At 36.2% G+C, this 17435-nt stretch overlaps 1 protein-coding gene across 9 annotated transcripts in view; it reads right to left on the reverse strand.

Moving 5' to 3' along the window:
* Positions 1-47: 47 nt before the first annotated feature.
* Positions 48-17435, reverse strand: part of atp11b (ATPase phospholipid transporting 11B (putative)) — a 46724-nt gene continuing 29336 nt past the window's right edge. For 2 of the 9 annotated variants that reach the window (XM_047802715.1, XM_047802714.1), the window contains 3 exons: positions 13929-14014; positions 4989-5092; positions 1549-1686 (listed from right to left, as the gene is read on the reverse strand). In XM_047802715.1, the coding sequence (XP_047658671.1) occupies positions 5002-5092; positions 13929-14014 (177 nt within the window). In that variant the 3' untranslated portion in view covers positions 1549-1686; positions 4989-5001. Of the gene's footprint in view, positions 1687-4988; positions 5093-10922; positions 11607-13928; positions 14015-17435 lie in introns of those variants that run through there. The other 7 variants (XM_027158468.2, XM_027158443.2, XM_027158476.2 and 4 more) reach the window with 5 other exon arrangements.

Raw genomic sequence — 17435 nt, forward strand, 5'->3', positions numbered from 1 at the left:
AAAAAATGGGAAACTTTGTGCATAAAGCCCATGTGTACAGTACAATATTCTTTAAAAACGGTTTTATTTTTTTGCAAATAGAATTTCCATAAACAGCAATTGAACACTTTCACTGTCAGTAGAGGACAATTACAGTAACACACTTCAATGACATTGTTTTTCTTTAAAGGGAAAAGAATGAAAATGAACCAGGAAATAAAGACCTGGCCTCACAGCAGGAGTGGATGATCTTTGATCCAGAGATTTTTTATTGCTACTGTCTCTGAGAAAAACATAGAAACACACTGAGCTATCAGTTTATTAGCTAGAACACTGTAGTCACTAATAACCAGGCAGCTAAGTGTGGAGATTTGAGTGGGATGTTCATGACCTGTGTGTTCCCTGACATAGAAATTGGTGTAACAAACTAACTGACAGAAAAATTATTACAAGTGCTTGTCTGATATGTCTGTCGTCTCTCCATTCATTCCAAATTTAAAGTTAAAAAACAAAACGAAAAACAAAACTACAGTTTTACATCCAGTCTCATGTTCGAGCTGTGACCGGCTCACACATCTCTCTATTTATATATTAAACAGGATCTATCATATCATTACACACTTCATTACAGAAAAAAAAATCCCAATTTAAAGGAACAAAATTGGCCAAAACCTCTCACGACGGCCAAATGTGATCAGCCAAGACGTATTTGCTTGTCTAGTTTTGTGCTGGAGCTACATTTAACCTGACAATAATGAAAGCTATAAGCTACAGGTTTAGCATGAGGTTTCTGACATGCTTTCACCTGCTATTAAACCTGCTACAGAGGTGATCGATCTCTTCCTCAGCGCACTTTGGCGTAAGATTTAGAAAGGGACATGTTAAAGAAAATTGTTCATTTTTATTAATTCATTTATTTATTCGTGCAACAGCACAAGACTTAAAACATAGTATCAGATCGGTGTTAAAGTATTTTATTTTATTTATTTAAAAATGAGCATGTTATTAGACTGATATGTCTGTGTCTATGTTGAGGTTTGTCTAATAAGTGGTAGAGCTACATTACACATTAGCCTCATAGCTCCAGTGCAAAACAAATACAGCAAACTTTGTGCACGAGACTGGTTTTGCTGATTGATTACATTTGGAGTAAAGGAGGATTTTTTTTTTTTTTTTATCTTTGGTCAAACTGTTTCTGACCTGCTGAAATAAATCATGTTTCTAAAGTGACTTCAACGGTTGCCATAGTAACCCAAAGGCCTCTGAGAGCTGAGGAGCCACATGCAGTCTACAGGCTCACTCGGCAAGATACACACAACAAACAGAAACAGAAGAAAAATAATAATAAGCGCGGTGTGTGCATGGAAATGAACTGAGGATCATGGACGAGAGCTTAAAGCGTACGTGCTTTATGTATAAATAAGGTGAAGGATGGATGAAGCTGAAGCTGAGGAGTCTGCTTCCTTCAGGAAGTGATCTCTGGAGTGACTGGATGCTACATGACAGGACAAAAGTAATGCAGAGAGGCTAGTATGGCTTCAGACACGTTTCCTCAGGAAGGACGGACCGTTCTGATGGAGGTGCATACAATCATGTTAGGGCGACACTGAGGACATCTTAATACACTAGCAGTGAGAAGCTTCCACAGGAGAGAGGGTCAGAACACTGCGGTCGTTGGAGGAGAACGGATCCGAGTCGCTCCACGATCTGGAAGCATCAATAAAAAAAGGGTGGAGCTGTGAGTGGTACTGTGATGACATCATGGTAGGAAATGTTAAATGGTTATATTCTTCAACAGAGATGCACCAATTTGAGTCTGATCCTAAGTAAACATTACAGGATTTATGTTAGCTTCAGTTTCCTGATTACAGCTCATTCATCATGTTTTAGCTCATTATCTTATCAAGAGAATTAAAAAACAGCCATCTTTAATGTAGCTACCTCAATTGTGTGTGTTTGTTAGTGATGACCAAACCTTATGGCTGATCCTCATTCAGTTGAGGGTATAAGGAGAAGCCATAAGGCTTTTACTCATGAGGAACACACTGACAATGTATTTATCACAGTTTAATAGCTGCACTGACACACACTCATCAGGGTTTGTCTAAGTGATGACAAATAAAACTTTTTCTTTTTCTATTGGCAGATAATTTTGTTTGTTTTTGTAACCGTTTATTTAAAGAAAATAAAGCAAAATTATCTGCCAACATCATTAACAATGAACAAAAAAGCTAGAATCTGTAAAAATGGGCTTAATGTTTCTATATTTGTTCTATTTTACATTCATAATAAGAAATATCAAATAACTTTTCCTTTATTAAAACACCTTTAATTGCTAAGTTTCTCTGTTTTGATTTACAGCATCACTGGAATATCAGCAGACGTCTCCATTACCTTCATCACAATATTTGCTCACTACCACGACTCTGTCCTTCATGTTTGTTTTTTTTCTTGCTTGCACTCTAACCTATTGACCAGATACGTCGCAGCTCAAAAAACAACAATAACAAACAAGAAGGTTTGTGCCCTAGCCTTTCCCTGCGGTGAAGTGTAGACACAGATGACCAGGATGAAGAAAGATGAAGTGTTAGTGCAGCACAGGTAAAAGGACAGGACATGAACAGACAGAACTGCTTTGGATAAAGGGTTACTATTAAAATAGAGACAGCCGTTTAAAATCTTTCAGTGAAACTAAACATGTGCTGATAATCAGTTCTAGGAATTATAACATTATAGGATATCCAGAGCACTGATGAACAGATCAGTGTTTCAGTCTCTCGTACCGCAGCAACATACCAACAATTACACTTTCTTCTGGTTAATGAATGATATGTGTCATTAATGAATGACACATTATCTGTTTGTAGTTATTATTTCTCATTTTTATACTGTTATAAAAGGTACAGGCAGCAGTTTCTCTTTGCTTCATCTTTTCTTTTTTTAAAAACTCTTATAAACACACTATTGTCATAATGTAATAAAGTGTAAACAACCATTACAAATTAATAAAATAACCTCTAAAATAATACAAGGCACCACCAGGGGGCGTGCGCGCGCGTATGTATGTGTATATATATATATATGTGTGTGTGTGTGTGCGTGTGTGTGTGTGTGTGTATACTGATACTGAACCTCAGGGCTCTACACATTTATTAGACACATGGTACAGGCACACATTGCTACTGAATGTTTTATATTATATTTCAGTAGACTCTGGTTAGCAGATTAGTTGAAAGGACAACTACACTTAGAGCTTGTGTTCTAAATGCTCTAACAGGTTTATTTCACTCATCAAACATTGTATTCCTTACACATAGGAACACCTGATTATCAGCACATGTAGTGTATGCCTTAACTGGAAGATTTGATATGAACAGTTAACAGTGGACAAACAAAAACAGGAAAGAGCAGCAAAGCAGGCAAAAGCACGTAGTGTGAGGTTACATTCAGTGTTCAGACACTCAGACACACAGACACACACACGCGCACACACACACTTTCTCGCCCACGCTCTAACCAATCACGAAGCACACGTGAACGCCACCGACAGCTGCAGTAGATTCTGTCATTTTCTCTAAGGCTGAGAGTTTGATAAAATAAATATAGAAAAAATAAGAAAAGAATCATTTCAGAGTGAACAGATCTACAGTTCTAGTGTCTCATCTCGTTTATGGCACGGTCCCCAAGGTGTAGTGGGGCGGTGTGTGTGTTCAGGGATATTGGGTTTGATCTGAAAAAATCAAGATGGACTATTTCATCGTTCAGACCCGACTGCCTGATGGGAATTGTTCAGTCTGGTTATTCTGTGATAACGTGCAGTAAACAAACAAAGAAATTGACCTTACAGTCACATTGTAAATTACATGTAAGCCTTTTACAGATCAGGTGTTTAATCTCCACATTTTCTCTCTTGATCTGCTGTAAATTTGAGTGATAACTCAGTACTAGCTTACACTGATGTTACACTGCAGCACTTTGTAGATCTGGAAATATATTAGGAGTGAACATCGCTGCACATAATGGCAGTGTAATATCCTGTAGAGAATATTATATGTAATATATCGTACAAGCCTATGTCACACAACAGTGTTTTACACAGCAATCGGACTTTAATGATGCTCATAAAACGTCAGTGTCTAACAAACACTTTCTGTTTTTGTTTAATCGTGTTCATCTTGAGAAACAGGATGAACCAATCAGAAGCATGAATTATTCCTGTTAAATCGCATTAGTGGCGTGTTGTTTAAATCATTTTCAGTCATAATGTTGAAACCTTTCATAGCAGTCATACCTAACTCTTATTATTCTGATTGGTTGTTTATAAATCTGAGCTTATAATACATTTCCTCACTCCCTGCTGAAATGATTTCCTCACTACGCCACTGTGTGGTCCCGTTATTTTATTGTCTACTATGGCAATGTCGTTTTTGCCCCGTGGCAGTGTTTTAGCATTAATGGAGCAGTTCAGAGACAAAAATCTACATTTATTTTTTAGCACACTGTTGCTTTAAGAGAATCGAGTTCTCTTCTCACGGCTTTTCTGCATGCAGACACTTCCCAAAGTGCTGATTAAAGACAGATGAGGACAAATGTTAGGAAGACTGCAAACTGCACACTGTCCAAAAACTGCCCCAAAACACACAAACACTTTTCTAGGAGGTAACAGTCCCAAACCAGTGGGAATAATACATATGTTAAATGGCCTAATGGTGACAGACATAATGTCTCGAACAAAGAGTTAAGGGATCTAAAAAAAAAGTTTCACAAAGAAACAATGCAACTGTTAAAGAAAAGACAGAGAAAAGGACAGACTTGGCAGCATATTTGACAATGCATCAGCAGCCTCGTTTATGTCTCGAGACTTTCTGAAGCTACATGTAAAGGTGTGTAAGCTCAGCTAGCTTCACCTGCTCAGCTCGCTACTCACAACCCCTTCACTACAGCAATGCACAATGTTTACGGTTCTGCTCTAATGTTCTTCAGGAGTGTTAGACAGAGTGAACTGGCACCTGTTGGCTCGCTTCAGTCGCTCCAGAAAGCCACAGGCACCACCGCCATCTGGGAAGCAAGACACTGAGTCCATACAGGCAACGCCTTGGTACGCCTCGATATACTGCAGAGAGAGAGAGAGAGAGAGAGAGAGAGAGAGAGAGAGAGAGAGAGAGAGAGAGAGAGAGAGAGAGAGAGAGAGAGAGAGAGAGAGGGTATGAGACAGACAGAGACAGAGATGGTGTGTGAGAGAGAGTATGAGACAAAGAGAGAGAGAGAGAGATGGTAGATTAAGGAGAAACGGTACAGAGTAAAAAAAGAACAGATTTTAAGAAGAAACCGAGAGGAGAGATGATATGAGAATGACAGAAATAAAATGAGAGAGAGAGAGAGAGAGAGAGATATGGAGTGATCATCAAGACAGAAAGAGAGACAGATAGATAAAAAGATAGAGGTAGAGGTAAAGACAGAAACAATGGTGAGAGAGAGAGAGAGAGAGAAACAGACAGAACAGGAAAAGCAGAAAGATAGAAAAAGACAAAACATGTAGAAAGCAAGATAATAATAGAAGACAGAAAAGATCAGGTAAGAGGAAAAAAAAAAAGAAGTAAAAACATTAATATCTCATTACTTTATCTTAAAGTAATAATAAGCTATATTTATACAAATAATAATAATAATATCACAATATTTCATACACAATGTTTTACGAAGGTTTATGTTTAGTGATTTGGTGTAGACACAGGTTAAGCGAACACACACACACAGAGGATGGATGAGAAATTCAATCTATAAGTGATGGATGAAGCTCGGGACCATGAATGAGGATGTCCTTCACCTGCATGACACATTCAATCACAGTACAGCAGTGTTCACGTGTACACGTGTCCTTGGTGAATCGTGTGATACAATCAGTCGTGGAGCAACAGAGTTGCTTACATGTAGTGGAGTCTTATTTCTGCCAGTTTAAATCCCACAGCAGCATGTCATCCTCTCAGTGACACGGAGACAGTGTCTCCAACAAAACCTTTTTTTTTAATGCAGTTATTTTGTTAAAAAAAAAAAAAAAAAAAAAAGGATGAAATATCCTTACAGAAACAACTTCATCAGGTACAGATCATGGCCTAATGTTTCTATTACAAAAAGAAAGAAGTTTTAGATAATATAGTTCACATGTATTTATTTATTGACTCTGAGATGTTACTGTGATGATCTACATGATGCCACACTGGAAGCTAAACGCTTGCAATAATTGTTAGCAATATTAACCTCAGATCTATAAAAGATGGATTACTTACATTCAAAAGGATTGAAATGAACGAAATTGCTTTCAATTATTATTAATTATTATTATTATTAAAAAGAAGAGAACCTGTGATTCAGATATTTAAACTATGATGTACAAAATGTAATGGGTTCTGAACAGATTTTCCCTTAAACAACTCAGCTAGAAGGAAAAAAAAAAGAGATTTGGAAGAAATATTCAATTAAAGTTGGTCACATATTGATCGAAGGCTGCTGAACTGAATCGAAATGTATTGTAGCCGGTTCATACATTTATTATGAAATCTCAAGTCCTTGCCTTATGAATTAAAATCACGTATTCACGTCCCTGACTTAAGCATCGCTCTGATAATCTACTAAAGCGTCACACTGATTCCTCTCGTACAGATGACACTGAACTGCACTGCGCAAACTGAGACTAGTCGATCGTTCGATCTGTGTATAATCTCTTTCTTGGCCAAATCTTCAACCTTCTCTTCCTGATGACTAAGCAAACATCTCACACAGCTTCCATTTCCACAAATCCCTCAGAGACATGTTACATCTCAGCTTAGCTAAAGTAAAAAAAAAAAAAAAAAAAAAGTTTAGCTGCTCTCCAGCTGAGGAGAATGCCAAGTCAGCTACTGCAAGCCATAAAAAAAGTCAAATACGAGACTATCTGCTGATACTGCCTGGAAAGTGTTGTTTAAAAACTGTAAAGTTTTCTTGTTTTATAGATAATACATGGAAATAAATGAGAGAGAGAGAGAGAAAGAGGGAAACCTTTCATTTCCAACAGAAGCTCAAAGAACAAATCCAAAAACAACAGCAAAAAGATGCTAATAAAAATGCATTTGTATAGCCAGGGATTTGATAATGAAACTGAAACGCTGGCCAATGTAGTGTTGGAGGCTTCACACCTATATGTGCTTGGCTTGAAGGCCAATCTTCACTCATTTCACACTGCATAAGAGCAGAGTGTGAACGATGAATCTGCAGAGCAACAGAACAGCTTTACATACAGTACAACATTGCAATCCATGCTGTATTAATAAGAAACATATCAGTGATCAAAATATTACAAACTGTTGATGCAACCAGGTGACCTGTGAACTGGACAGCAAGTCTATGATATACTGAGAGCCACGGTATTCAGGGTAATGTCTATATACCACCACCAAGGACGAACCAAATCCACAGGAGTAACTTTCAATGCAAGAGGACGCTGTTTAAAAGGGATGTCCAGGTCTAAACTGTACCCTATGAAAAACACAACGCCATCGCTTCAACTCTCCTGTTTCCACCAAAACACTTTGTCACGAGCTCCACAGTGTCAGTAGTCTCGGTCGTGTTGCTTTGACCAAACCTTTAGTCTCTTGTGCCAATGCCAAACTTCAATTACAATGGAGCCAGCAGTGGAAATCCATCTATCTGTCATTCCCAAAATGAAATGGTGCCGCAAAATAAGGCCCTACGCGATACTAATAAATGATTGTGGTCTAAAATCATTTGTTTCAGTTTCATTGTCCAACCCCTGTATATTCATGTTGTGTTCTACTAGCAATAAACTCCTTGTGCTAAGTAATATCTTCAAGCTGTGGTAATGATGAGGATTAATGTTTTGTAATAAACAAGGATGGCTGACCTGAGCGAGCAGAGCTGCATCAGCAAAAATCGCGGTGAGAAACAAATGCACCGAGTAAAGTGTAGATGCTGGTGAAAGGATGTGGGCATATCGGAGTGCTTGTACGAGTAAAGTGCTCTGTCATGTTAGACAGTTTCCCTACATGCTCATGAATACCTTTGAGGGTTCGCAATTTAGAGTACCGTTTGTTCAGCTTTAATTAGAATGATCGCTGTTGGTGTTCTGCGCTCTCTGGGCGGTCGTCATCACCCTCTTGTGCTCATAAAGATTCAATGATGCTGTATTTAATCCTGCTGATAGTTTCACAAAGCAGTTTGCAGACTTTCATGACAGACATATGTAAACATGAAATGTATTGAGAGAGACAGTTGAGATAGCCGTCATTTGTTTTTTCTGTTCGTTAGGGTGACAGTGTACACTAGAATTCTGTCATGTAGTATCACGGATGTTGGTACTGGAGAGGTTTTAATAAATAAGCAAGGTATTGGACATGCATTTGATACCAGAATCAGTATCACTTCATCCTGAATCCAGACACTAACAAGGACAGACTGTGGATCAGTTCTAGCTGACACATCATACATCATTTGATAAATACTGAACTGCTTTATACTGAAAAACATGAAGATGTAATATGTTTATCTTCCTCTAATAACTCAGCAGTTTGATATTGAAACGCAGCCACAGTGTTTAGAATGGAAAGTTAAAGTCATTAACGTCCCCCACAGCCTGAAATTCTAATATAAGCACATCAGGGAATTTGGTGAGAATACGGATGCACAGATGTGCCTTTAAAATTATACACGCCGCTAAAAACCCCTCTAATAAACTAGAGATTACAGAGAAAGAGATCAATCAATAATTTTCAAGCAATAAATTAGGCATGTAGAGATCTGTGGAGAGTGTGAGTGGTGATGTGCGTTGTTCTCTTTAACCTACATGTCATGGCTTTACCTTGCTGATGTGTGGAGGAATTTACTGCTTCTGACAGTTTGAGAAATGACTCTGCCGAGTGTGTGTGTGTGTGTGTGTGTGTGTGTGTAATAACAGAGATTAGTGTGTCATGCTTCAATATTAGAAGGAACTGGGCCAAAACATTACACTCCAACACCACCTGGATGTGTTATGTGCTTTTCTAGCTAGCTAGTTAGTAAGTTAGTTAGTTAGAGATAGATTAAAAGAGATATATAGGTAAGTAGGTAGGTAGGTAGGTAGGTAGGTAGGTAGATAGATAGATAGATAGATAGATAGATAGATAGATAGATAGATAGATAGATAGATAGATAGATAGATAGATAGATAGATAGATAGATAGATAGATAGATGAATAAAACAAACAAAATAAAGGAAACATTAGTATTAAGGTTCGGGTTCAATTTCTGTTTCTAAAACTAAGAGAAAATTCCAGGGCGCTCAGAGTTTCTTACTGAGATCACGACTACTACTAATAAAATTGGTGAGTCCTCAAGTTTTAATGCTATAAATATTTTTTTCAGAATCTGTAAACACCATGTAATAAATCACAACATACAAAAAACAGATCCTGCCCATTGTTAACATTATATATGCAGTGGAAGGACCAGGAAATTGATGATTTATACAATATTTAGTGAACTGTTTCAAACAAAATGGGAAAAAACACACTAAATACAAGCAGAGCTCAAAACAACTGCCCAAGAAATGATTGCATAATGTGAACAAACCTGTTCTCTCAATTTCCTGCACGTTGGCCACAGACATGTCACTAGGGTTTATATAACATTGTGTAATGTGGGTGTCGTTAGAAAGACATTGTATTAAAGCATGTCACAGTCTGAGAAAGAAATAGTACAGATCAAACATAACATGCTATAATAATACAGTAGTTTACATTGTCTACATCATTTGTGTTGATGTGTGTTATTATTTTATTATATGAAGAATTCATATGTAATTGATTTGGCAACATGTTAAAAAAAAACAAACAAAAAAAACAACAGAAACAGGATTCTCTTAATGGCAAACGGAGCATCTGTACTGAGACAGCCGACATCTTTAATGAGCTGAAATTAAACTTGCAGAGCCATTAATCAAACGAGCTTCCAGTTGCATATGAAGATCACACACACACACACACACACACACACACACACACACACACACACACACACACACACACACACACACACACACACACACACACACACACACACTAATATCTGCTTACACAATATGTCGCAATATTATCACCTGCATTGTGGATAAAGCAGCTTTGCATTATATCCTTGATTTAGTTCACCACACAAAAGCTCGAAGCAATAAAACGCTCAGTGTCAAGTTGTTCTACTAAAGCTATCAATGACAACGTTGTGGGATTGCCAATGATAAGAGCAGTTGATTATTTTCCTATTATTATTTATTCAGCAAATACAGTTCAAATTAATTTTTTTATAGTTGCATTCAATGGTGTGGAACGTCATGGAACAAGCTCTGACTTGTGTTATAGCAGCTATAAACAAGCGTTCCCTAACAAGCCCCTCTTTTTTCAATCTATTGAAGTTAATAAAACAAAAAATCAGCTTGCCACGTTGACTTATTATGTACGGCGAACAATCCACATAAAGAAAAAAAGTCCCTGTGAATGAGCTGTTACTTCAGACATTATACCATATTATAAAGACACATTAATATAAACTGGAAGTATGGTCAAAGCTGCTGTAATAGAACATTAATAAACTTCAACAGCACTGTGATGTAATAATGTGGTGTAGCTTCAGCCTCTGGTGAGGACTGATTATTAAAACACCAAGTATAGAAGAAAATCAGTTGTTCACAAAGTAATTGAACTAGCATTCTTTCCCTTGTTTGTTTTTGCATGTTTAAGAAACCAAACCAACCAAAAAAAAAAAGATTTAGGTTGATGGTATCATGAGTCTGTAACATTGTGAACCAGAGTTAAAGTATTCATCAATAGAGACTTAAAAGCACTTTTGTATGTCGCTCTGTATAAGGAATTCTGTTAAATGCTGTAAATGTAAACAATGAATTTGATTACTGAAGCTAAACACTGCTTGACAGTACACATTTATTGGTAATGAAGACAAACACAGTAAGAAAAAACTTCATACATCCATACATTATAAATCATTTATAATCATATAAAAATACCTGAAAGAGTATATATAAAAAATCATTACATGCATTCCCAATATAGTTCCAGTTACGATAATATCTCGATTTTACAAACAAAAAAATGTACCGCAAAATATTTTTTCTGAAAATATACTGCAAAAATATAGGTAATGATTGAATGATTTAAAAGCATGCACATCTTGAAGGCACGAGTGTGAAAATCAGAACCCACAAGCTCTGACAGATGGATGGCACAGTAGAGTACACACAATGGGGCAAAACCGAAACATGAACCTTCCCCATGACCGAAGTGATCTCTCTCACACGCATGCACGCACAAACACACACATGAACACACAGACATGAACACACAGACATGAACACACAGACATGAACACACAGACATGAACACACAGACATGAACACACAGACATGAACACACAGACATGAACACACACTTCCACAGGTCTAGGCTGGGCAGTACTACCTAGGGAATGGGGGGAACTGTGTGATGGGTAGAGGAAGGAGAAGCAGCTAGCAGTTGCCTATTGTCCTCCCCTCTGTCCCTGCTTTCAGCAGAGTCATATTCTGAGCCGACTGAAACTTTATCCTCTTCCATCTGGAAGGACAAAACAGCTGGTTAAGGCTCCCAAACCAACGAAAACAAGAGAACGGAGGGGAAAACCAAAAGAAAAAAACAAAAAACAAATAAATGAATGAATAAAAGGGAGAGCGAGCAAGAAAATGGCTACTGGTCCACTGCAGAGACCATGCTGTAACATGCTGTAATGAGATTCTGCAATCAGTATATTCAAACTTGTTTACTAGAGAAAAAAAATAACCAAACGAATGATTTTTTGATTGATAATCTCATGTCAGATGGACTGGAGGTCATGTTCTCTGCTCATAGCAATAAATTCTAACAAATGGTTCATTCCATGTGGCTATTTTGGCCCATGCAGTTTACAATGAAAAAGGCTGTGCCAATTTCAGGTGTGTTAGTTATAAAGGTTTGAGCATTGCGCTCTCTGATGCATGCATGTTTGGTTAAAAAGGCCTAGATTATAGTGCTCTCTTCAGTCTGAACTAAAGGAAAAAGTAAACAAATGAGAAGTGAACACTGTGCACATGCACAGATGACATGGCAGTTTAGCAGGTTAGCGGTGGAACATGCATGCTAGCAAAAATCCAGACAAATTTAATTCAGACATGAAGCTGCAGTGTGGTGTTGTAATAGATATTTAGATGTTTGAAATCAGACTGAAACAGCACATACTGTGTAACTAGAGATGGCATCTCTCAGATCATATATTGGAGAAAAAACTGATCTGATCCTGTAACTATTCAAGGCTGAAATATCAGAGGATTGTTTGTTGCACAACAATGAAATGTAGGTACTCTTGGTTACGTAGCCTAAGGTCAACAACATTTCTTTTGGAACTAGAAATAATTATACCTAAGACACATGACAGTATTTCTTGTCAGGATTAATTTGATTATTATTATTATTATTATTATTATTATTATTAGTAGTAGTAGTAGTAGTAGTATATTCCTTTTGTATTTTCTAGATTTAAATTACATTTATTTTAAAATGTTTTTGAATGGAAAATTTGAATAAACTGAATAAAAATAAAAGTGCAATCTTGTGTATTTTGTCTCACTATTTTAAAGCCAAAGCTTGCCATTTTTAAGTTAAATTGTCTAGGCAACAATATCCGTTGATGTTTTATTATTACCATCAAACAGAAAAAAGTGATATTGTGCCAGCTCTAGTTACCCCTCTAATTATTGGGCCAGATCTGATTTATGGTAGAACGTATTCTGTAAAAAACTTTCATTTAAATGAAAAAAGAAAAAGAAAAGAAAAGAATGGAAATGTGCACACGGGGACATGCAGGCTTACTCAGGCACACATGCAAAGTGAACTGTCTGACTGTTGTTTTCACTTTTCTTTTTGCCTGTCTGATTTCCAATACTGATTTAACAGACCCTTGTAAGCTTTCTCTCATAGTTTATGTATGCTTTCAAATAAAAGCATAAACAAGAGTAGACACCTGCAGTAGTGTGTGTGTGCATTTGTGCATGTGTGTGTTAAGTCTGTGCTGAGATCCACTTGTCTTTAATATAATCTAATTAAAAATTTACAAACTTAATTTGTTTAAAACTCAAAGTAGGTTAAAAACAAAACAAGCTGTCATGTTTATTTTAATTTCATTTTAATTCCACAGTTCACATAATAGGTCCAACATGTTCATGAGGGATTATGATTTAGATTTAAACCTGTGAAATTTACAAATGTATAAAAGTTTCAAATATAAATGGAATATATATATATATATATATAAATATATATAAGATTTATAATAATAAATCTATGATAACTAAATGATGTGAATTTGTCTTAAATAAATAATCCCATTTTTATTTAGTTAACTAAATAAACTCCTATTTTCAGAATATATCTGTGCATCAGTCGTATAAATGTGTATAATTATTTAAACATTTAATTAAGCTTATATAGTTGTACAAGTCATAAAATCTTATTATCTATGATAACTAAATGACGTGAATTCGTCTTTAACATTATAAATAAATAATCCCATTTTTATTTAGTTAACTAAATAAACTCCTATTTTCAGAATATATCTTTGCATCAGTCGTATAAATGTGTATAATTATTTCTTTAAACATTTAATGAAGCTTATATAGTTGTATAAGTCATAACTGACTTCCTAAAGCTTTGGGCTAAACTAAAGAAAAACATAGCAAGGAAAGTGTGTTAGAGCAGTATTGGAACACAGCCTGCCTCTTTCTCTTTCTCTTCCCCTCTCTCTCTCTCTCTCTCTCTCTCTCTCTCTCTCTCTGAATGCTGGTTAGTTGGGTTTGAACACAGCATGCATCACGACACTGAGGGGTTAAACGGCTCTTCCTACTCTACCTAATCTTGCCCAGCTGATTCTTGGCTCTGGAGAGTGGCTGCAGAGCGATGAAGTCGTCACCTATTGCGACTCTGTTGGAGTACATCTACAGAGTCAAGAGAAGGGGTGAAAACACACATAGGATCAGTAAAAAGAGGACAAGGACACAGACGCAGAGCAATGTAAACACACTCTCAGTCAGAAGTTTTAACCCTGCATTCACACTGGCCATTGTTAAAGAAAAAGTAACAGAGTAAAAAACAGAGTAACATTTATGCAAACACAAATCTAAAAAGTGTCTTGATAAAGAGTGGTAATATTGGGGGGTGTTCATTAGAAACCAATACCTCTGGGATTTAAAAGCTCCTTTGTGAAAGTTTATGGTTAGAAATTCTGTGTAGTATACATTAGAATAAAAAAATAAATGAAAAAACACAACAATTAAATTAAATCTTATAATGCTTTTAAAATACTTACTTTGGTGTATGTGTGTGTATGTACATATATATATATATATATATATATAAAATGTATATAAAATTGTATTATATATTATATATATAAAATTGTGAAATATGAAATATATCGTGAAATTTCATTATAATAGTGGCCCAGCCATCTATTATTTTTTTTAGTTCCTATAAGATGGATAATCCCTACAACACAAGATGAAGTGCGTCTTAATTGTTGAGTTTTATCCATTTCTAATATTTTAGGATGTATAATAAAATGTAAAATAATAAGTTTCGAGCAGGTCTGATTTCCCTGTAATACACTGAATTACTGGCTGCATGCATCAATTATAACTAAATACAAGAATTAATAAAAAATATAGATTTTAATTTGACTTTGGGAGCTGGGTTTTGTTAAATTAACATATGACACACATCTACACAATGTGCACAACATTTTCACTAGTAAGCCATTACCTGAGAAACCATGGCAACAATCAACAATCTGGCAACAATCAATGGAAAAAAGCCAACTAGTGAATACAGGGTGACTGAAACAAGCTGCGCCAGAAAAACACACCAAAACATACAAAAGTAAAAGGAAACAACCAGCGCACACACAGAGAGAGAGAGTGGTAAATCAGTGTCTGTCTGCCTGCCTGCCTGTCTGTCTGTCTGTCTCTGTATCTCTCTGTATATCTCTGTATATCTCTGTATATCTCTCTCTCTCACACACACACACACGACCACAAAAAGCCACAAAAGCTGGACAGAAACAGGAAATGAACAGAGATCAAAGTACATTAAGGGCTGTGGTTTATTGATCTGCTCGACTCATTAGAGCCTGAACAGGTTTAAAGCCTCAACCGGGACAACATTTATTAAGCATGTTAAGTTTTAGAGTTATGAGAGGTGTGAACTTCATCAGTAAGAAGACTGACGTTTAAAATTGAAATGTTACTTTACATTCCTGCTCATTCATGCAATCATCCAAACAGCCAATCACGTGGAGGCAGCATAGTTGTTGGCAGCAGTTTTCATTTTTTTCAGTTTTTATATTTCAGAAATCTACTGGGATTTTCACACACACAATAGTCTCTACGATTTACACTGAATGGTGCAGAAAACAAAGGGAGTTTCGTAGGGCAGAAATACCTTGCAGATTTGAGAAGTCAGAAGAGAATGGTCAGACTGGTTTGAGCTCACAGGAAGGCTACATCAGCTCAAATTTCCACCTTTTTACAATTGTGGTGTGCAGAAAAGCATCCTGGAAATGCACAACACACTGAATGCTGAAGTGGGTCACACTTCAGACTAGAGTGGGCACAGACTCCCCCAAACTGAACAGCTGAAGACTAGAAAAGCATCTATTCTTCATAAGACTTTTTTGTTTAAGGATCATTTATACTTTGCACACATGTGAGGACATTGTACTTGGATACTTGCACAGGGTGAAATAATCATACTTGTACATAATGTAAGTGTGTCGTCTGGAAGGTGTTGCATGAAACAGACAATTTACTGAAATATTTACTTTACAGCTTAGAAGAGCTGAGCTGAAAAACAATGCAAGTTCTGTGTTTCACGGAAGGAATAATAAACAGCAGACAACACAGGTGTAATGTTGCATAAAAGAAACTTTACATGATTAATTATAAGCCTAGTGAATTCTCACTGAAAGCATTTCTCAAGTTTGAGCAGATCTATATATCAATGTTTAAATTCAAAATACTATCAATCATTAATTGATTGATGCTTTAGATTTTATTTTCATCAAGTTGCTGTGGCCTACATAACCTACACTGTAGTGGTACATTAGAAGACAAAATAAAATGAAAATAAAATGTGTGATCCTGTAGGATTTAAGTGGTCATTATACAACAGTTAGTTCCAGTCCACTAAGCAGATTAAGCAGTGTTCCAAGATTGCCTATAATTCCTATAACCACACTGTGACAAGTCCCTTTGTGTATAACTTCGTCTGTCAGTGTCGCCACAAAAAACACCACTGAATACAGTATAGCTGGATCCATCATAAGAGGACATGACAAACAAAAATTTTCAGAAATATAACCTGAACATGAAAACTCATCAGGTGAAAATGTAAGGCCGAAGTGATGCCAATTACTTATAAATTAATGAGAGCTAGATAGCCAGCTAACCAACATAATATAATATAATAATATTATATATTTTTTTAACATTTAAATAGATAAGAGTCTGGCCAAATTGGGTCTGATATGTCAGTTACTAATGTCACTTGCTCTGAATGAATGTGGAAAATCAAAGTAAACTACGCTCATGCGACGTTGCTTATTTACAGAGGACTATAGCTGGTGTAAAGACTCACACTATATATAAAAAACTTACAATAACATTATTAAATAATTGTAGTTGTCCATTAATGAACCCATCATACAAGATGAAACAAATAAAACACAGAGAAATCTTGCTCATTACATAATTTATACTAGCTGTGCAGCATAAGAGGACAAATGTTAAGTAAAGACACCGGACTGAGAAACTAACAGAGTAAATTTGCTTAAAGGGCCCTTTTTACAGAGCATTTTACTGAAGGTGTTTTAATGATTGAATTTAATTAAACCCACTGAAAAAACATCACATCTCATCAAATTGTTTCCATGTAAGCAATCAGACATGCCTCACAGCCAAGCAATCAGAGATTGTCCAATACCAAAACTGTAGAGACCTATGACATGTAATTAATTCATGTGCACAGGCACAACAGGAGCCGAACAGGAGAACAGGAGAAAATGCTCTATTTGGAAATAATTCTGCCATCATATTGACTTTTAACCCCAAACAGGCACTTTTCGGTTCTATAAAATTTGGAAAGGATCAAGTAGGGCCAAAAAACTCATAGATTTGTTCAGATTTTTAGAAGTCTATGGTATATGGGACATTGAACAGTTCTGAGGTAATTCCAGTCCTGAGTGAGGCTTTAAACACTTTTATGTTTTACAGTGAGGAGGAAGTTTGTGTAGGTGAATCAGTTATTATCTCTTCAACTTCTCAAAACAAGGAGGAAGGTGTTATTTTAGTTAAAGAGTAAAAC

Source organism: Tachysurus fulvidraco, chromosome 2 (assembly GCF_022655615.1).
Source record: "Tachysurus fulvidraco isolate hzauxx_2018 chromosome 2, HZAU_PFXX_2.0, whole genome shotgun sequence".
NCBI lineage: Eukaryota > Metazoa > Chordata > Actinopteri > Siluriformes > Bagridae > Tachysurus > Tachysurus fulvidraco.